This window comes from Mirounga leonina, unplaced genomic scaffold (assembly GCF_011800145.1).
Source record: "Mirounga leonina isolate KUSES-001 unplaced genomic scaffold, KU_Mleo_1.0 Mir_168, whole genome shotgun sequence".
In the NCBI taxonomy this organism is placed as follows: domain Eukaryota; kingdom Metazoa; phylum Chordata; class Mammalia; order Carnivora; family Phocidae; genus Mirounga; species Mirounga leonina.
In genome coordinates, this window is record NW_023270426.1 from 43,276,572 (window position 1) to 43,297,400 (window position 20,829).

At 38.9% G+C, this 20,829-nt stretch overlaps 1 protein-coding gene across 7 annotated transcripts in view; it reads left to right on the forward strand.

Annotated features, from left to right (window-relative positions):
• The first annotated feature begins 118 nt into the window (after nucleotides 1-118).
• The window catches only part of CDK7 (cyclin dependent kinase 7), a 47,234-nt gene continuing 26,523 nt past the window's right edge, over nucleotides 119-20,829 (forward strand). For 4 of the 7 annotated variants that reach the window (XM_035014581.1, XM_035014583.1, XM_035014582.1 and 1 more), the window contains exons 1-8: nucleotides 119-447; nucleotides 1,017-1,076; nucleotides 6,984-7,017; nucleotides 7,933-8,000; nucleotides 9,625-9,693; nucleotides 11,848-11,958; nucleotides 13,042-13,160; nucleotides 14,416-14,515. In XM_035014581.1, the coding sequence (XP_034870472.1) occupies nucleotides 382-447; nucleotides 1,017-1,076; nucleotides 6,984-7,017; nucleotides 7,933-8,000; nucleotides 9,625-9,693; nucleotides 11,848-11,958; nucleotides 13,042-13,160; nucleotides 14,416-14,515 (627 nt within the window). In that variant the 5' untranslated portion in view covers nucleotides 119-381. Of the gene's footprint in view, nucleotides 448-1,016; nucleotides 1,077-6,983; nucleotides 7,018-7,932; nucleotides 8,001-9,624; nucleotides 9,694-11,847; nucleotides 11,959-13,041; nucleotides 13,161-14,415; nucleotides 14,516-20,829 lie in introns of those variants that run through there. The other 3 variants (XM_035014584.1, XM_035014586.1, XM_035014585.1) reach the window with 3 other exon arrangements.

Consider the following 20,829-nt stretch of genomic DNA (forward strand, 5'->3'; position numbering starts at 1 on the left):
CATTAAATCCCGAACTCAGAATATCCTATCAGAACGCTGACCTGTCCCCGGTAGTGAAGGGAATATCGAAGTTAATAACGGTAACAGGGTGACAGAATCACCTGCGAAAACACTCCGCTTCCGGCACCAACAGGCTACGGAGCGACAGGGCGGGGACTGCGCAGAAAAGCCGTCGAACGCTGCCTCGCTCAGCTTCCGTAGGGCGGGCTCTAGCCGGACTTATTTAGCAGCGCCCAAGCCCAAACCGGAAGTCGGGGCGGAGCTAATAAAGCGTCGGCGCCCACTCAACGGAAGTGGCTGTTGGAGGCTTTAAGGTAGCTTTAAATTCCTGGTGTCTCGGAAGCTTGCCCCTTTCTGTTGGAGTCGAGTTTCGTGGGACGGATGGCGGTGGACGTGAAGTCGCGAGCAAAGCGTTATGAAAAACTGGACTTCCTCGGGGAGGGACAGGTGAGGCTCTCGGCGGGATTCGGAGGTCTCTGAACAGAGAACGCGGAGCCGCCTCACACCCTCACAGATTTTCTGGTGCAACTGAGAGGACTGACCTGGCTACTCCTTTTTGGGCGAGGCTGCCCAGACGCACCTGCTGCCCCTTGTGTGTGCCCTCGAGGGGAACCCCTAAGCGGCCCTGTCCTTTTTTTTTCTTTTTTTTGAAGATTTTATTTATTTATTTGCCAGAGACAGCGAGAGAGGGAACACAAGCAGGGGGAGTGGGAGAGGGAGAGGCAGGCTTCCCTCGGAGCAGGGAGCCCGATGCGGGGCTCGATCCCAAGATCCCGGGATCATGACCTGGGCCGAAGGCAGACGCTTAAGGACTGAGCCACCCAGGCCCCTCGGGGCCCTGTCCTTTCTGAAGGATAGACTGGAACGGGAAGTGGCCTGCCTCACCACGTTCCACGCCGCCACGGATCCGATCCAGGAATCCCGGGCTCTTTGCTTCTCCAAACTAAATAAGTAAAAAGGCAAACACAAACACAAAGCTCCCACAAACTTAGGATTATTTCTGTTTTTCTCTCTAGTTTGCCACGGTTTACAAGGCCAGAGACAAGAACACCAACCAAATTGTCGCCATTAAGAAAGTGAGTTACTGTTATTTTTCCTTGAGTCCCTGAAGATGTTTGTATGTATGAGCTGATGCCTGGGCTTTTTACAACTCTCAACAGTGCTCTGCTAATGAGATATTTATGTCGTTTTCAGAGAAAACAATTTATTAGTGCTTGTGTTCAGGATGGAACTCGGGTTGAACTAGTTTTGTTGTCCCATTAATTGGAATTGAAATGAAGAGGAAGCTATATATTACTTTATAAACTCAGACGTAGGCAAGGGGACCAAGTACCCATCTGTTGGGTCCTCAGAACTATTTAGTGCCGTGATATTCCCAGGTCACGGTTTCTGCCACACCTGCATCCCTCATGTGTATCATCTGTGTTTTCTGTGTACAGATTTTCCATGAAAGGCTTTCGTGAGCATTAACACTGATGTGCCTTTTTAGTAGCTTTTTTACTTGCATTCATTAAAGAAGCTTGGGTCATATGTAGCTAATTTTCCACATGTCAGGCACTTTCACTTACATTCTTTTCACTTAGCCTTCAATATAGCCATGTGAAGTAGGGGAAGTATCCTTATTTTACACTTGAGGTACCTGAGACCAAGAGAGATTGAGTAACTTGTCAAAATGACACAGATACTAATACTAAAACTAGGATTTAAATCCAGGTGTTTTGCTGCCAGGTTGCTTGTTCTTTCCCATGCTACTGAAATCAGTAATCCTCTCAAAGAGAGGTTTTTGTCATATCTCAAGGTCTCTTGGTGGGGTAGGTGACCTCCACCTCCTCATTTTATTTGTCAGAGAGCGCGCACTGCACAAGTAGGGGGAGAAGCAGGCTCCCCGCTAAAGCGGGGAGCCCCCACATAGGGCTGGGTCCCAGGACTCTGGGCCACCCAGGTGTCCTCACCTCCTTATTGTTCCTGTTGCTATTTGAATTTATTTCTCCTTCAAAATTCCTAACTCCTTTGAAGCCTAGTCCCCTGATTCACTTACACCCACTCCCTGTCACCCTCTCCACAATTATTCCTGCTGTTGTTATCTTTTTACTTTTTCTGATTTCTCTCATCTCTGTTTTCCAACTTAAATTCTATAATCCAGCATTGTAGCTACTCCTGTGTAAAAATTCTTATCTATTCTGACCCTTTCTAAAGTTACCTTTTTTATTCTACCCGTGGTCCATTATGTTCTGGTCACACTGACCTTTCTGTCCTTTGAACACATTAAATTCAGTGCATTCCCAGGATCGTTGGATTTGCCTGCCTTCTGGCTAGTATATTTTTCTCTAAAATTTGGCAAGTTTTAGATTTCACTCAAATGTCTCCCCCACATAGAGGCCTCTAGTTAAAATAGGTGTGCCTCCCTACTTCCCTAGTGTTCCTTGCCCTATTTCTCCATTATCTTCATAACATTTATCAAAATCTGAAATCCTCTTATCTGTGAGCTTATTGTCTGTTTACTTCCACTCAAATTATACTTAGGACATTGATTAAAAATGTATTAACCTAAAAAAAAATGTATTAACCCGACTGATATAATCTTCATTGTTGGCATACTGAGTTAATGTAGTTGTTTGAAAGTCCTAGTGGGATTTGTTTTGTTGGGGGGGGGGGGGTTGCTTTTTTTTTTTAACATAAGTTAGGATTTAGAATCCATCCTTTCTCTCTTTTTTTTTAAGATTTTTATTTGAGAGTGGGGGTAGGGGCAGAGGGAGAAGCCTCCCTGCTGAGCAGGAAGCCCTACTCTGGCCCATCCCAGCACCCAGAGATCATGACCTGAGCCCAAGGCAGACGCTTAACCCACTGAGCCATGCAGGTGCCCCTCCTGTTTCTCTTTGATAGACTTTTACCCCTTGAAGGTTACTCACAATGGAATCTTCTTTTACATTTAATTTTTATTTCAAATAATGCTGCTTTGTGGTTTTAAAAATCAGTTAAAAGGCCCAGGCTTTTTAAGGTGCTTGGTTCCTCTAGCCCAGTTTTTCACTCCTTAGAGCAATCACAACTCCTATAGTTTTCCTCTGGTATTTACTTCTATTACATTAAATAATGTGCTTATATCGTTATTTCTTTTTTTATTTTTATTTATTTATTTATTTATTTATTTATTTTTAAAGATTTTATTTATTTATTTGAGAGAGAGAATGAGATAGAGAGAGCATGAGAGGGAAGAGGGTCAGAGGGAGAAGCAGGCTCCCTGCCGAGCAGGGAGCCCGATGCGGGACTCGATCCCGGGACTCCAGGATCATGACCTGAGCCGAAGGCAGTCGCTTAACCAACTGAGCCACCCAGGCACCCTATATCGTTATTTCTTGAGTGCTTGCCCCTACCTCATTTTAGACATTATCTAGTCTTTCTGCTATAAAGTATTACACTTGTTCATTTACTAACATTTATGTTTAATTTTACAAAAAATGAATATTCAATATTCTTTCACCTATTGTATCTTAGACTTTTAAAGTATGTTTAGAGGTAAGTGTAAAATTTCATTTCTTTTGAAATTTATTAAAAAAATCATTGATCTCTGCCTCATCTTTTTAAAAAGATCATACTCAATTTATGTTTCCCCATTTATTTAACCAGTCCTCTATTGGTGGCCTTCTAGGTTATTTCTTTCAATGGCTGGCTGTCTGCCCGCCTGCCCGCCCGCCTGCCTGCCTGCCCACCTGCCTGCCCACCCCCCCATATGTAAATATTCTTTTGCAGTTTGTTTTTCTGAATCCGCGTTATTTCTGAAATCTTCTACATGGATACATGTAGATGTGGTTTATATATGATCATTGATAATTAAATTCCATCATATAACTACACTAAAATTTGCCTGCCCAAATTCTTGATGCACACACTTAAGCTATTTTGTTATTTTTTATGTTTTCCCTTTATACAGCCCTACAGACATGCCTGTTTTAGGGAATATACAGCATCAGCCTCACCACATATTGTCATTGCTCTTCAAAGTGCTTGGACTAATTTAACCTCCTTCCACGTTTTTACCATGTTTGTATTGTCAAATTTTACATTTGTCAGTTACCTGGATCAAAATTGGCATATGATTGTTTCAATTAATATTTCTCTGAATACCAGTTAGATTGATCATCTTTTCTTAGATTTATTGGCTTTTTAGACTTTCTCCTACCGGTTTTTCTGTTAGGGTGCTTAAATTTTTTTCTTCCTGTTGATTAGTGGAATTTTTTATTATATTCTGGACATTGATCCTTTGTCAGAAATCTGCACTTCAGATATCTTCTCCCAGTCTTTGCCTAGACTTTTAGTTTATATATAGTATCTTCTGGGGCACAGAAATTTATAATTCTGTTCTGGTTGAGTTTATCCATTTTTTTGCTTTATGGTTTTCTTTTTTGTCTGCTTGCCACCTCGTTTATTAAGGATTCTATATTCTAAAAATTTTAAAGTATTGCTGTTCACATTTAGGTCTTTATTCCATCTGGAATTAATTTTTCTACTTTGTGTAATATGGCGATCCAATATTTTTTCCTCGCTGTCCCAGCATTATTGATAGTCTGTCCTTTTCCTGGTGAGTTGTAACACAAAAGTTCTGCATTAGTTGTAATGCCGAGTTCCAGTATATACTTGGAGCCATTTCTGGGCACACTTTTTTTCCATTGATTTTTTTTTTTCCATCCCTGCTCAGATACTATAGTGTATTTAATTACTACTGTCTTTCAAAAGCCTTGAAATCTGATAAGATAAACATACCTGTTTTTCTTCAAAATTATCTCTTGGCTACTTTATCTGCTAGTTGGGAAATTTCAGACAATCAGGAGAATTAGATATGAACTAGGTATTACCTACTGCTATGGCATTATTATTAAGTATGAAAATGGCATTTTGAATATGTAAGAAAATGTCCCGTGTTTTAGAGATGCTTACCTAAGTACATGGGGATGAAATGACATGAAATCTCAGGTTTGTTATAAAACATTTTAGCCAGCAGAAAGGGGAGGATGAATAATGAAGTAAGTGTGGCAAAATATTGATAGTTGTTTAATCTGGGTGAGGAAGTAGATGGCTTCGTGAAAACAATGTATTTTTATTGTGTTTATAAAATGTAAAAAATTTTAAAATTGTTCTTAGATCCTTACTTTTCCATATAAAATTTAGAATTGATTTGTCAGTGTTCTTTAAAAAATGCTGTTGAGCTTTAGATTTGGTTGAACTTAAAAAAAATTGACATATTTATGATTACTGAGTCTTACTATCCATGAATGTGTTATTTTAGTCTCATTTTTAAGCATGTTTTCATATTGTTTTATTATTTAGTTTTGGAAAGCTTTGCAGATTTTGTCAGATTTATTACTGAGTGCCTTATTTTTTTGGTGTTATAGTAGTTTACCTTTAAGTAAAAAGTTGTGTTTGTAGTATATCGCTGGGAGATATGTATATATTTATTTATATCTTTTAATCTATTTTTATCATTACCAGGAATCTTATTTTTTTAATTTTAATTCCAGCATAGTTAACATAAAGTGATACATTAGTTTCAGGTGTACAGTACAGTGATTCAGCAATTCTATACATTAGTCAGTGTCCATCATGATGTGTAGTCTTAATCCCCTTCACCTATTTCCCCCATCCCCCCACGCACCTCCCCTCTGATAGCCATCTGTTCTTTGTAGTTAACTGTTTCTTGGTTTGTCTCTTTTCTTTGTTAGTTTTGTTTCTTAAATTCCACATATGAATGAAATCATATGGTATTTGTCTTTCTCTTATTTCACTTAGTGTTATACCCTCTAGATCCATTCGTGTCACAAATGGCAAGATTTCGTTCTTTTTTGTGGCTAATATTTCATTGTGTGTGTGTGTGTGTGTGTGTGTGTGTATAGCCAAACTACGAAAGCAACCCAAATGTCCATCGAGAGATTAATGGATAAAGATGGACATTTGGGTTGCTTTCATAGTTTGGCTATTGTAAATAATGCTACAATAAACATAGGGTGCATATATCTTTTTGAATTAGTGTTTTCGTATTCTTTGGTTATATACCCAGTAGGGGAATTACTGGATCATATGGTAATTACATTTTTAATTTTTTAAGAATCTCCATACTGTTTTCCACTGTGGCTGTACCAGTTTGCATTTAGCTGGGAGATATTTTTATTTTTTTTAAAGATTTTATTTATTTATTTGACAGAGAGAGAGGGAACACAAGCAGGGGGAGTGGGAGAGGGAGAAGCAGGCTTCCCGCCGAGCAGGGAGCCCGATGCGGGGCTTTATCCCAGGACCCTGGGATCATGACCTGAGCCGAAGGCAGACGCTTAACGACTGAGCCACCCAGGTGCCCCTGGGAGATATTTTTAAAGGTAGAATAGCTGTGTTTTTCCAGAAGTAATTTTTTTTTTTTTTTGTATTTTTGGTTACATGTAGTCATTATATAAAGCAGTGAGTAAGAGACTGGTGTAAGCCTGAACCTATTAATGCAATTTGTTGTGCTTTTTTTGTTTTGTTTTGTTATGTGTATTAATAGTAACAGTTTAACCATATCGATCATAATTTGTAATTTTGGTTTTTGGAAAATGTGTTCCCTAAGAACATGTTGTTGGGCGTATTAAACATGTTATGTTTATATGTCATATATTTCCTCCCAAGTAGGCTAACTTGAAGTCATTTTTTGTTGTTGTTTATTAGTCAGTATGCCCTCAGTTACTTTTGTACATTTAATCTTGCAAAGATAAAGGAGACATTTATTTTCTTAATTCCATTACTTGAATGTAATTCAAAAACTAAGGGGCAAGGAATGATAGGTACTTGGTCCTTTCTTATATTGTTAATTTTGCCTTTCAAATTCATGATTTCCACTCCCTTCTTGCATATAAGTTGCTACGTGTTTTTACTGTGGCTAAGTTTCTGAAGTGTTTATATGTTATGAATTAAGTATAAATAATTTAACATTTTTAATGTATTTGGGTTCCCCCCCCCCGCAGATTAAACTTGGACATAGATCAGAAGCTAAAGATGGTGAGTACTCCATGTAATCTGACAGAACAGGAAAAGTTTTTATTCTCACTAAGGAAGTTAGCAACGTATTAGAGTTATGAGTGGTTCTAGATAGAGTTATTGCAGGGTGATAGAAGAGTAAACTCAGGATAGAGACAGGATATTTGTGATATCTACCATTTGGATGTTAAGAGTCCTGTAAGTCATCCAAGTCATCTGAGTAAATGTAAGGCAACAAGGTTATTAGTGGCTTGTTTTGCTGTCTTCATTACTCTTTAAGGTGTTGCAAGCAGTTGTTTATTCTTTTTCTGAGCTTCTAATTACTTTGAAAATTCAGGATACAACTTCATGGAGGTACAGAAAGCTCACACTGAAATAGATAAATGGAAGAAAACATGGTTTTACCCTTCCTCCATAGCATTTTGTACTAGTATGCTAAGTCTTGTTTAGTCATCAAGAACTAGTTTTTATAAAAAGGACGCTTCTTCTATTTAACAGTACCACATCTTATTTTTAATTTTGAGTTTTGTCCTTTGTATTGGGAAAGATATTGTCTTACCACTACTTTGTTGTTAGCATCAAGAATCTGTTTCTAAAAAAAAAAAGAATCTGTTTCTAACATAATGCGAGAAAGAGGAAGCTGTTGACTTATTGCTTTAATAACACACTATCACATTGTTATTCCAGCAGTCTTCTCAAGTGATATGGTATAAAGTGAATACTTTTTATCACCATTTATCATAGTCATTGTTAAGCTCTTTTGAAAATGAAGTAATATAAAAGAAAACCAGATATCAAAAAAAATTGTCAAAATAGTCCTTATTTTTCTTATATTCACTGCTATTTCCTGAAAGACTAACCTATCCCCAAAAATATGTTTATAAGATTTGAGATGTCAGAATTATTTTTCACATTGTGCTTTGCCTTTTCATGTAGGTATAAATAGAACAGCCTTAAGAGAGATAAAATTATTACAGGAGCTAAGTCATCCAAATATAATTGGTGTGAGTATGATCTAAGTTGTTTCTGGGATTTGGGACCCTGTCATTTCTTTTTTTTAAGATTTTATTTATTTAACAGAGAGCACAAGTAGGCAGAGTGGTAGACAGAGGGAGAAGGAGAAGCAGGCTCCCTCCTGAGCAGGGAGCCCGATGCGGGGCTCGATCCCAGCACCCTGGGATCATAACCTGAGCCGAAGGCGGACGCTTAACTGACTGAGCCACCCAGGCGTCCTGGGACCCTGTCATTTCTGAATGTGGTAGATGTTGATTGAAAGCTCAGCAAGATGAATTATTTTAGGTGAACCTTTCAAAAAAGCTTAAAAGTTTATCAGGCTAATATGTATTTTCTATTTTAATTGATACTGTAGGCAGTGTCTTTATTTATTTATTCTTATTATTTTTTAAGATTTTATTTATTTTGAGAGAGAGAGGAAGAGAGCCTGCACAAGCAGGGGGGAGGGGCAGAGGGAGAAGCAGACTCCCGCTGAGCAGGGAACCCGAATGTGGGACTCCATCCCAGGATCCTGGGGTCATGACCTGAACCAAAGGCAGACACTTAACCGACTGAGTCACCCAGGCATCCCTAGGCAGTGTCTTTAAAGCTATACAGCTGATGAAATAAATTTAGTATTGGCATACGGCCTAATTTTGTCAAAAATCATTTTGAAGCGTAGAGAGCCCTAGCATGCATAAGATCTTGAGTAAGCTCCCCTACAACTTGGTGCCATAATTCCACCTCAGAGGGTTGTGGTGAGACTACTTAATTGATTGAATGCATGTAAAATGTAAAGTACCTGGAAATAGAGCCTGGCATAGAGGGTGCATACAATGAATGATAGCTGCCACTGCTGTTTATAGGATTTTCTTAAATACTGAGCGCAGAATTGGAGACTGAGATGAGGTTTTCATTAATTTACTTCTTAATTATAACTCAAAATTTTGGAGGAGAGCTTAAGTATTTAGTGACTTTTTATTTTTATTTATTTATTTATTTTTAAAGATTTTATTTATTTATTTGACAGAAACACAGCGAGAGAGGGAACACAAGCAGAGGGAGTGGGAGAGGGAGAAGCAGGCTCCCTGCTGAGCAGGGAGCCCGATGCGGGGCTCGATCCCAGCACCCTGGGATCATGACCTGAGCTGAAGGCAGACGTTTCATGACTGAGCCACCCAGGTGCCCCGACTTTTTAAAAATAGTAACGTTTAGGTGCACCTAGGTGGCTCAGTTGGTTGTTAGGTGTCTGACTTTGGCTCAGGTCATGATCTTTGAGTCCTGGAATGGAGCCCGGCATCAGGCTCCCGGTTCAGTGGGGAGTCAGCTTCTCCCTCTCCCTCTGCCCCTCCCCCTGCTTGTGCTCTCTGTCTTGCTCTCTCAAATAAATAAAGAAAATCTTTTAAAAAAATAAAGTTTAGTATTTTTGTGCTTCAAATTACTAATTCCTAGCAAGAAAAAGGATAAATGTCAAATTTAATAAAATAATTCAAATTTAGCAGGGAATTATCAGCAGGCCACATGCTTGTTTAAATTTTTAAAGATTACTTTAGTTGGTATAATATTTTTGAGTATTTTATGGAAAAATCACATTTTATTTATCTATCTATTTATTTATTTATTTTTGCTTTGCAGCTCCTTGATGCTTTTGGACATAAATCTAATATTAGCCTTGTCTTTGATTTTATGGAAACTGATCTAGAGGTAAGATTAGGATTCCCAGAGGACTTTCTTTTCTCTTTTTATCAAAAGAGAACCTAAATGTTTATTTCCTTTTCTCTTCTGAATCATTTAGCCCAGTGTTAAATATAGAGATTGGGATTTCAAAGCATTTCTGTCTGCCAAGTTCCCTATACCTTTATTGACATTATTTTTAAAGAAATGAATATTAGGCCTTTGAGAATTTAGAGTTCCTTTTCCATATTATCACAGAATATCCTCCTTTTGAAAACCAAGTTTTTTGTTTTATTTTTGAGAAAATAAGATCTTATGCTTTTCCTTAATACTAATTGAATCTCAAAAACTGACAATTCAAGGATGTTGAACAACTGAAATTCTCATACAGTGCTGGTGAGAATGCAAAATGGTGCAGCCAGTTTGGAAAATAGTTTGGCAGTTTCTTAAACAGTTAAATACACAGCTAAAGAATGATCTGGCCATACCACTGCCAGGTGTTTATCTAAGAGAAACCAAAATATGTCTACACAGAAATCAGTTGGTACATAGATGTTCAGCTTTATTCATTATTGCCCAAACTGGAAACAATTCAAATACCTTTCATCTAGTGAATGTATAAACAAACTGTGGTATAGCTATAAAATGGAATACTGTTTGGGGATAAAAAGAAATGAACTGCCCATACATAAAATAGTATAGAGGAATCTCAAATGTATTGTGCTAAATGAAAGAACTCAGGCTCAAAAGGCTATATATTGTATGATTCCATTTATATGATGTTCTGGAAAAGGTGAAGCTAAAGAAACAGATCAGATCAGTGGTGGCCAGGGTTGGGAGTAGAAGAAAGTATTGGGTATAGAGGGGCCTGAGGCGATTGGGGTGGGGGTGGGAGTTAAAGAACTCTATCTTGATTATGGTAGTGGTTACACAACTGGATGTCTTTGTTAAAACTCATGGAACTCTGCACTGAAAAGGGCATATTTTGCCTAAATCTGATTGCTTTCTTTTCTTTTTTTTTTGTAAATGGGATTGTTCTCTTAATTTCTCTCTCTCTCTCTTTTTTTTTAAAGATTTTATTTATTTGACAGATAGAGACATAGCAAGAGAGGGAACACAAGCAGGAGGAGTGGGGAGAGGGAGAAGCAGGCTTCCCGCCAAGCAGGGAGCCCGATGCGGGGCTCGATCCCAGGACCCTGGTTCATGACCTGAGCCGAAGGCAGATGCTTAACGGCTGAGCCACCCAGGCGCCCCTCTTTTAATTTCTCTTACTGTTACTTCATTATCAGTATATAGAAATGCAACAGATTTCTGTATATTGATTTTGTATCTTGCAACCTTACTGAATTCATTGATCAGTACTAGTGGTTTTTTTGGTGGAGTTTTTAGCGTTTTCTATATAAATCATTGTCATCTGCAAATAGTGAAAGTTTTACTTCTTTACAATTTGGATACCTTTTATCTAAATCTGATTTCTAAAAGAAAATGGGAACTTTTAGCTCATATAACTTGTAAGTTTAGGAATAAATTGGCTTTAAGCACAGTTCTCAGATAATGCCATGAGAACTCAGTCTTGCACTTTAATTCAGCTCTGTTTTCTTCTTTGTTTCCCCTTCCTTCATGGGCATAATTTCTCAATATAGTGGCTCAGGCACCTCATGCTTATATCCTTAAGAGTTTAATAATCTGTAAGGAAAGAAGGTGATTTGTTCGCTTTGATTCTAGCAGAAGTATTTGGCCTGTTTGATTAGCTTGGCTTGGATCACATGTCCATCCCTAAACCAATCTTCTGGACAGTAGGCTTCAGTGTGGTGGTTGGCTATGCGGGAGTCATGTATCTACCTCTAGAGGCCACAGGTCGTGGTCAGTCCTATTTTAACCAGGTGGTTTCCCAGAGGAATGCTGAATGCTATTATCAGAAGGGGCTGTACATCGTCAGGCAAGCAAAACAACAGATGTTCAGTATGTTAGTGCCTTTTACAAAGAAGTAAGAGAGAAAGCACCAGGAGAGATACTTTCCCTAACCATATAACTGGAAATTCTGACAGTGCCTCCTAAGGGGAGAGTTAGGCAGTGTTTCTTGAGATTCTCCTGTATGGTAGATAAATTCATTTTATGTCTGTATGTGATTTTATATGGTGTGATTTATTTGGAATAATTGTATATTATGTACTGGATTTACAGGTTATAATAAAGGATAATAGTCTTGTGCTGACACCATCACACATCAAAGCCTACATGCTGATGACTCTTCAAGGGTTAGAATATTTACATCAACATTGGATTCTACATAGGGTAAGGTTTTTAACCAAGTATGATTGATTCTTTATGTTTTAGTCAAGTTTTATATAGTCAATTATTACATAAATAGTCTAAATATGTATATTGTTAAAATAAAAATAGAGCCAGGCCATTTTTTCCCACCTTCCTCTGGGTGTTCCCTTCAGTTGTTCCACCAGGTGGTGACATGAAGACTCTAAAATACTATGTAAAATTTAGAAATGGAAGAGACCCAGTTCTTCATTTTTTTCATAGGTGAAGAGCTAAGTTGCTACATCACCTGACCAAGGTTACATATATTTTTTCAAGGTCAGTAGCTGGTAACTGACAGAGTATTGGAATCTACATTTTTGGCTTTAAGTCCGGTGTTCTTGTGCTATACTTATACTGTTGTAACAGAAAAAAAATATAGCAAGAGTCTGGATTAAATTATACAATGCTAAAATATTTTTAGAAAAAAAATATTTCTAGTAACTCTAAAATTTTATGAAGTAATGAAAGTTTCTGAAATGGTTGAGTCAATGTTAGAAACATTCAGCTATTGAAACAAGGCTGAAAATCTCAATAGGTAGATGTTCTTAGGCACTCTATTTAGATAAATCGCTAAGAATATATAATTTATAGTCCGTAATTCTCAGACCTTAAACTTGGAATCCCTTTTAGGTTATTGTTAGTATCTTTTTAGTATAGATTTTGAGGAATATATTCCTCATCCTCTGTAAGTGCATAATATTTTTATTTACTGAAGTTAATATGTATTACTCTTAATAAATAGCAGCAACTGTTTATTGAGTTCTTAGTCACTACAGTAGGCTCTTTATAGAAAAATGTTAAATTTAATTCTCACAGCAACCCTATGAAGTAGGTAAATTGAAGCTCAGTGACCCAAGATCTTGATCCAAGGTCTCACTAAGTAATATAACCAATCTTATTTTGCTTTGGTAAGATTTTAACGTCAATGAAAAAAATACTGATTATTGTTTAAATTTAGGGTTTTACCCTATTTTTTGCAAAGTTTAAAGTGAAGCCAACTAAATATATCATTATGGTATTCTCTCTCACCTGCTTACTTGTTTATTTAAAACCTCAATGATACAGGATCTAAAACCAAACAACTTGTTGCTAGATGAAAATGGAGTTCTAAAACTGGCAGATTTTGGCCTGGCCAAATCATTTGGGAGCCCCAATAGAGCTTATACACATCAGGTTGTAACCAGGTAAGAATCACTTAAAAAACGGAAAGTTTATATTGTGCAGGATTAATTTGTTTTTTAATTTTTTAAAGATTTTATTTATTTATTTGAGAGAGCATGAGCATGGGGGAAGAGGGAGAGGGAGATGCAGACTCCCTGCTGAGCAGGGAGTCTGATGTGGGACTTGATCCCAGGACCCTGAGATCATGACCTGAGCTGAAGACAGACGTTTAACCCGACTGAGCCACCCAGCCATCCCTGTTTGGCTTTTTTTTGTTTTAAGTAAGCTCTATGTAGGCCTAAGGTGGAGTTTGAACTCAGGACCGTGAGATCAAGAGTCACATGTTGTACCAACTGAGCCAGCCAGGCACCCCCTGCAAGGGTTTAAAAGGATAAGAAAATAGGAATTGGAGACAGTAAGAACAGACAGCTTTTCAGAATAACCAGAGAATGTGGAGGTAGCTGTTAGAGGAAGTTGGGCCTAAAGAAGTTTTTCTTGTTTGTTACTTTGTTTTTAGTTAATTTTTTAAGGCTGAAGAAATTATGGTATGTTCGAATGTTAGTGGGAAAAGTCTAGTGAAGAAGAAAACATTGATGTAGGAGACAGAGAATTTCAGTATCTTTGAAAATGGTACCATGCTACCTGGTTCCCCAAGTTGACATATTAGCATTAAAACAGTTTAGGACAGTTCATCTGTAGTTGGGAAAGGCAGACTGTGTGAATTATAAATGACCATAGGTGAGTCCATGGAAATTTTTTTTCTTTTTCCCTTTTTTTTTTTCCCCCATTACTTGGATTTTTTTTCAGTGAAGTCGGAAGTAAGGTCATTGGCTTAGAGGAAGGACGGTGTTGAGAGTTTCAGGAGAGAGAAGGTGTTAAACATCTATGATTGGGAGAGTAAATGGACCAAGGATGTGTATAATCTTCAGTATAGAACTGCTTGTTTTTGTTTTGTTTTTTTAAGATTTTTTATTTATTTATTCATCAGAGAAGAGAGGCAGAGGCAGAGGGAAAAGCAGGCTCCCCATTGAGCAGGGCGCCCGATGCAGGACTCGAGCCCAGGACCTGGGATCATGACCCGAGCCAAAGGCAGACGCTTAACCAACTGAACCACCCAGGAGCCCTGGAACTGCTAGGTTTTATAGCCAGTTTTTCTTGAGTTAATATATCCATAAAAGTGAATTTCATCAGTGGGATGATGTTTTGCTGAGGAGTTTTCTCCAAGAAATACTTTAATAATTCCATTTTAAGATTACATTATTTCTTTTTGTTCTTCAGGTGGTATCGGGCCCCTGAGTTACTCTTTGGAGCTAGAATGTATGGTGTAGGTGTGGACATGTGGGCTGTTGGCTGTATATTAGCAGAGCTGCTTCTAAGGGTAAGTCTAGGATTGATGTATACACTACAATATTGTAATAGCTATTTGTATAACTTGTGTAAGAATTATCTTCCCATAGATAATTCTTAGAGAGGAGCACCATTCTTCCAAAAATGGCCAAAAAACAGACCATTTAAAAAAAAAGCCACCTCCTCCAAAGCAAACCTTTTTGTTAACGTGAGATGAGAAGACCTCTCATTGAGGACAATAAAGATTTTATTATAACTCGTTTCTATAATCTAAAATAAAATTATAATAAAACTCATCAGGCTGTAATATTGTAACATCTTTGCTGTAACTAAAAGTGTTAGGATGCACTTTTGTAGTCCTGGGACTTTTTTTGTTTGGGGCTGTTAAAAATTACACTTTAGGAGATATGTAACACCAGCCACCACAGCTGCATTCTCAGCAGAGTGTGTGTAAGATTATTTTAGTTCTGTTCAAACTAAGTAGATGTGGTGGTCCTGTAGCATTTCTCTGGACTGGAACCATCTTAAAATAAAACATCGTCTTGCTACCCGCACTGGAGATAAAGATGGTGCCTTAGAGACTTTTCTTGAGCTATAAAGTTTAGTTTAGCCTTTCTGAATGATGAAGGCAAAGGAATATTGGGGAATCCTTCTGAAGCTGAGAGTGTTTTCCTCCCTGCCTTCCAGTTTCCAACCCCTACTCTTCTTCTCAAGTGATATGTATTTAAAGAAATGTGAACCCGAGACATAAAAAACAGGTTTTTAGTTCCTTGAACACAGAAAATAGCTTCTATATGCCACAAAGAAAAGTTACCTTCTCAAACATCTTTTTTAGTTTGGTGTGAGTTCTCTGCATCATTTGGAGAAGCTTGCTTCTTTGGGTGCTTGCAGAAGAAACACACATTTAGATTTGAAGATGAATAGTAATCCCTGTGCTAGTGATGGGTCCTGTGGATGAGCTATGTGACAGCTCTGCTACTCACGAAAACACAGAGTTTACATTTGAGAATCTGTCAGCTCCCCCAAACACAGTTCATTCATTACCAGGATATAACCATAGCCCCTGGGGCACCTGGATGGCTCAGTCGTTGGGTGTCTGCCTTCGGCTCAGGTCATGATCCCAGGGTTCTGGGATCGAGCCCCGCATCGGGCTCCCTGCTCAGCGGGAAGCCTGCTTCTCCCTCTCCCACTCCCCCTGCTTGTGTTCCCTCTCTCACTGTGTCTCTCTCTGTCAAATAAATAAAATCTTTAAAAAAAAAAAATAGCCCCTAATGTTATGAATTATCATTCCATTGAGAAAGTAAGTGGAGAGAGACAAGTTAAAAATGAACAGGGCGCCTGGGTGGCTCAGTCATTAAGCGTCTGCCTTCGGCTCAGGTCATGATCCCGGGGTCCTGGGATCGAGCCCCACATCGGGCTCCTTGCTCGGCAGGGAGTCTGCTTCTCCCTCTCCCACTCCTCCTGCTTGTTCCCTCTGTTGCTGTCTCTCTCTCTCTCTCTCTCTGTCAATTAAATAAATAAATAAAATCTTTAAAAAAAACAACAACAGGTTGGAGGGGCGCCTTAGTGTCTCCGTTAAGTGTCCGACTCTTGATTTCAGTTCAGTTCATTATCTTAGGGTCGTGTGGAGCCTGCTTGGGATTCTCTTTCTCTCTCTACCCCTCCCCACCCTTGTCCCTCTGTTCACACTCTCTTTCATTCTTTTTTTTTTAAGATTTTATTTATTTGAGAGAGCGAGTACTAGCAGGGGTGAGGGGCAGAGGGAGAGGGAGAACAGATTCCCTGCTGAGCAGGGAGCCTGATGTGGGACTCGATGCCAGGACCCTGGGATCATGAGCTGAAGGCGGCTGCTTAACCGACTGAGCCACCCAGGCGCCCAAGTGATAATTATATCTTAAAGATTTTCAATATGGCAGGGCAAAAACTCCCCCCTCACCCTTATAAATTATCTTGAAAAAGGTATATAAATGCCATGTTTGAAACTAGGAGATGCCCATAATACTATGCCAGAAGATGTAAAACCAGAAATGAAGGCGGCTTAAATTTTACAGAAAAAGAAGCCAACTAGAGGCAGTTTTGGCTTGGCACACAGAATGCTAAAGTTGCTTAGTTATTGAGAAGCACCTGTGATCATTGATGACAATAATGAGGTATAAGACTAAAAACTGGGTTGGTCAAAAAAAAATTGTATATGGGTCGTTAATACCAGGGTCCCTCTACACAGCTAGGTCACTTCCCTTTGTCCAACTGTACTTCCACCTTATTTATACCTCCACTAGAGACAGGTTTATTTTCTAAAGAAATTGAAACACAAATCTCCAGACATAGCCATTCTTAGAGACAGTGGAGGATGTGGGTGAAAACATGCAAATTACATAAAAGTCTGTATACTGAACAGTAAAACCTTCAATGTAGGTCCCTGCTCAGCTCCCAGAATGCTGGTAGCCTTTATAATAAGCTGTAGTAACTCTTTAACCCAGGCAAAAGATTAGAGGATCCTTTACTGGAAGAACTGAGTGGCCCCAGAGAATAGATCCACAGATAACTGGCATTAAACTCCCCACCCAGTCTTTCTAGAGAAAGCCTCTGAGTTCTAATCAATGTTTTTAATACCTTACCCTTGAATGGTTAGTCAGTGATAACTACATAGTTATCAAGGATTTCCAGATACTTAATGAAGGCTTCCAGCATGTAGGAATTATAAGGTAATTGGCAAGGATCATTAGATATGGGATGCCTGGGTGGCTCAGTCGGTTAAGTGTCTGCCTTCAGCGCAGGTCATGATCCCAGGGTCCCGCTCCGGCTCCCTGCTCAGCGGGGAGTCTGCTTCTCCCTCTCCTCTGCCCCTCTCCCTGCTCATGCTCTCTTTCTCACTCTCTTTCAAATAAATAAAATCTTTTAAAAAATAAATAAAAAAGAAACTTGGGAAAAATAGGTAGCAGGAGAAAATTAACCCTCCACCCCTACCACACCTTCAGAGAACTAAGAGAATATACTGCATCTGTAAAACAAGAACATGATGCTCTATTACTAAAGGAACAGTCAAAGAATAAGGGATACTTGAAAATTTCCAGATAGGGTAACTAAAAGCAAATAGAAACAGTGGAAAGATTGGAAAATTAGCTAAAGAATTCTTTCATCAAGTAGGACCAAAAAATAAAACTAGCAGATTGATCCAGGATTGATCCTAGAATATAACAAAAAAGAACAAAGAAAATGTAAGATAGGAAATTCACAAGACAATATCTCAGCATTGGTGGATATGAATTGACTTAAAGTGCCAAAAAGACTGCACGGTGAATGAAAAAAGACCCATGCCAAGGCATATTGTGAAATTTCAGGGTACCAGAGTATAAGAAAAATACTTTATTTCCACAGAGAGGAAAACCAGAGAGCTTACATAGAAACCATAATGAAGGATTAGGGAAAAGAATGGCATCTGACTTCTTAATAGTAACACTGAAATCTGGAAGACAATAGAACACATTGTGGAGGAAAATAATTTTCAACCTAGAATTTTGTGCCCTTTTGTATTTTCAGTTAGCTTTGAGAATAAATACAATTTATAACACTAAAAATTTTACATCTGCTTCCTTTCTTAGGAATTTATTGGAAGCTGTGCTCACTATTACATGACAGTAAATCAAGAGAAAGATGTGGGATCCCGAGGGGCGCCTGAGTGGCTCAGTAGGTTAACCATCTGCCTTCGGCTCAGGTCATGATCCCAGAGTCCTGGGATTGAGCCCCACGTTGGCCTCCCTGCTCAGTGCGGAACCTGCTTCTCCCTCTCCTCCCCACCTGTGTGCTCTCTGTCACTGTCCCTCTCTCTCTCCAATAAATAAAGTTTTTAAAAAAAAAAAAAGAAAGATGTAGGATCCCAAGAACATGAGATTGAGTACAGAAAAGGGGTGAATAGAATTCCTCATTTAATAGTGAAAGGAAGTTCTGAGGAAGCAGGTGTGCATCAGGCCCAGAAAGCAACTAGTCCAGATTGAAGCAGAAGGGATGAGAGTTTCAGCAGGGGAGTCTCTGGGGAGAAAAATGAGCCTCAGTGTGCCCACCAATAAGCTTCAACAGTTTTTAACCCATGACCAGCTTTATTTTATAATTCTCTTACACCACATTTTTTTTTTGCCACAAATCCCAGATATGCTATTTTCTTCATACTACTATGTCTCTAAAAGATAAGAATTTTTTTTATTATGGCTACAATACCATTATCCTCTCAAGAAAAGGAAGGATGATAAATCAATACCAGTCCGTGTTCAGATTTCCCACTTTTTCTCATAAATGTCTTTTATAGTTGGTTTATTCAAGTTGAGATCCATGATTTTACATCATGGGACGCCTCACTGGCTCAGTTGGAGGAGTGTGTGATTTTTTTTTTTTTTAAGATTTATCTAGAGAGACAGCATGAGCAGGAGGGGCAGAGGGAAAGAGAGAATCTCATGCAGACTCCATGCTGAGTGCAGAGCCCAATGCAGGGCTTGATCTCACAAACCTGAGATCACAACTTGAGCTGAAACCAAGAGTCGGACACTTAACTGACTGCCACACAGGCACCTTGGAGTGTGTGACTCTTGATCTCAGGATCATGAGTTTGAGCCCCACATTGGGTATAGAGATTACGTAAATAAATACTAAAAAAAAAAATTTTTTTTTTTTTTACATCATACTAAAACACCCATCCTTAAAATCTGATTAAATTGCCAGCTTGCCCACAAAATTATAAGGCTATGATGATGAGTGTCCCTTTCTTCAGATCTTTTTTTTTTAAGATTTTATTTATTTATTTGAGAGAGCACAAGTGGAGAGGGGAGCAAAAGGAAAGGGAGCTCAGCACGGGGCTTGATCCCAGGAACCTGGAATCGTGACCTGAGCTGAAGGCAGATGCTTAACCGATTGAGCCACCCAGGCCCCCCTCTTCAGATCTTAACAGTACAATTTACTTTAGTAGTCTGCAGAGTAGGAGATTATCTTCTGAAGTATGAGAAGAAAATATTAGCATGCCTAAAAATAGTCATGCAGTGTTAATTTCAGGTTTCTTTTTTTGGGTGCACATTTCATATATACATAATAGTCCAGTGTTATACATAGGGATTGTATTAAATCTGGATCCAGTTAGAAAATAGAAACCACATATTAAAGAGGGAAGTTTAATATTAAGAGTTAACTATGATTAGCTGTTGGAATAATGAAGGATTGACTAATAAAAAGTAAAGAGAGGGGTTCTTGGGTGGTGCGTTTGGTTAAGTGTCTGACTCCTGGTTTCTGCCAGGTTGCAATCTCAGGTATTGGGCTCTGTGCTCAGCACTGAGTCTGCTTAAGACTCTCTCTCCCTCTGCCTACCCGCCCCCCCCACGAGTGCAAGTTCTGTCTCTCGCTAAAATAAATAAATCTTAAAAAGAAAGCAAGCAAAGAGAATATTTTAAAGAATATATGAATAGTCAAAAGGAGCAGCCACCCTAGGACTGAGAGCACCCAAGGAAGAGGACGCTGGGACTGAGACCTTGGAAAGGGCACAATGTGGCACACTGGATGATAGAGAAGTTGCTGTAGAGCTGTGTTGGCAGAACTTGTTGAAAATCTGTCCTCTTACATGCAGAGGAAAGCTATTCTGGGAGAGATGGTTTTCTGGAGGCACTCTGCTACACAACCCTCTGTAGAGGGAAGCGGCTCTGTGCACTGGGCACTGAAGAAGGTGCCCACCGTTATGGGAACCTGTTGCTAGAGAAGCTGAGAGTGCCCCAGGAGTCGACTGGGCATATAAGCTAGAACCAGGAAGCAGAAGTCTTCCTATAATGTTTCAGCTGCCAAAAGAAACACATTTAAAGGTCCACATCTGTTTTCTCAGAAAAGGCAAAAAGGGTGAGGTTGGAATAAATTGATAACTGGTAGAGTTAAATGCTTTTTTGACAGGGGTTGGTGGAGGTGGTGGTAGTGGTCCACAGTAATAGAAATGTTGGAAAGCTGGTACTTGATCTTATCTTCTCATTGAGTTGATAAACTTTCTCAAGGCCTCTAACAGTATGGAAGGCCTCTGTTATTCACAGAGCAAACTCTTTTTTACTCTCCTATGTATTTACTTAGATGTTTGAGAATGAATTGGGAAATAATGTCTGTGTATAGCAAGGATTTTAATTATTTATTAGTTTCTAATTTTTAACTTGTAATCACTTTTCCTTTTAAAGTTTGCATTATACCTCTTCAGAGAAATAGTATGCCAAGATATTATTTAAATAAGATTGTAGGGCGCCTGGGTGGCTCAGTTGGTTGGGCGACTGCCTTCGGCTCAGGTCATGATCCTGGAGTCCCTGGATTGAGTCCCACATCGAACTCCCTGCT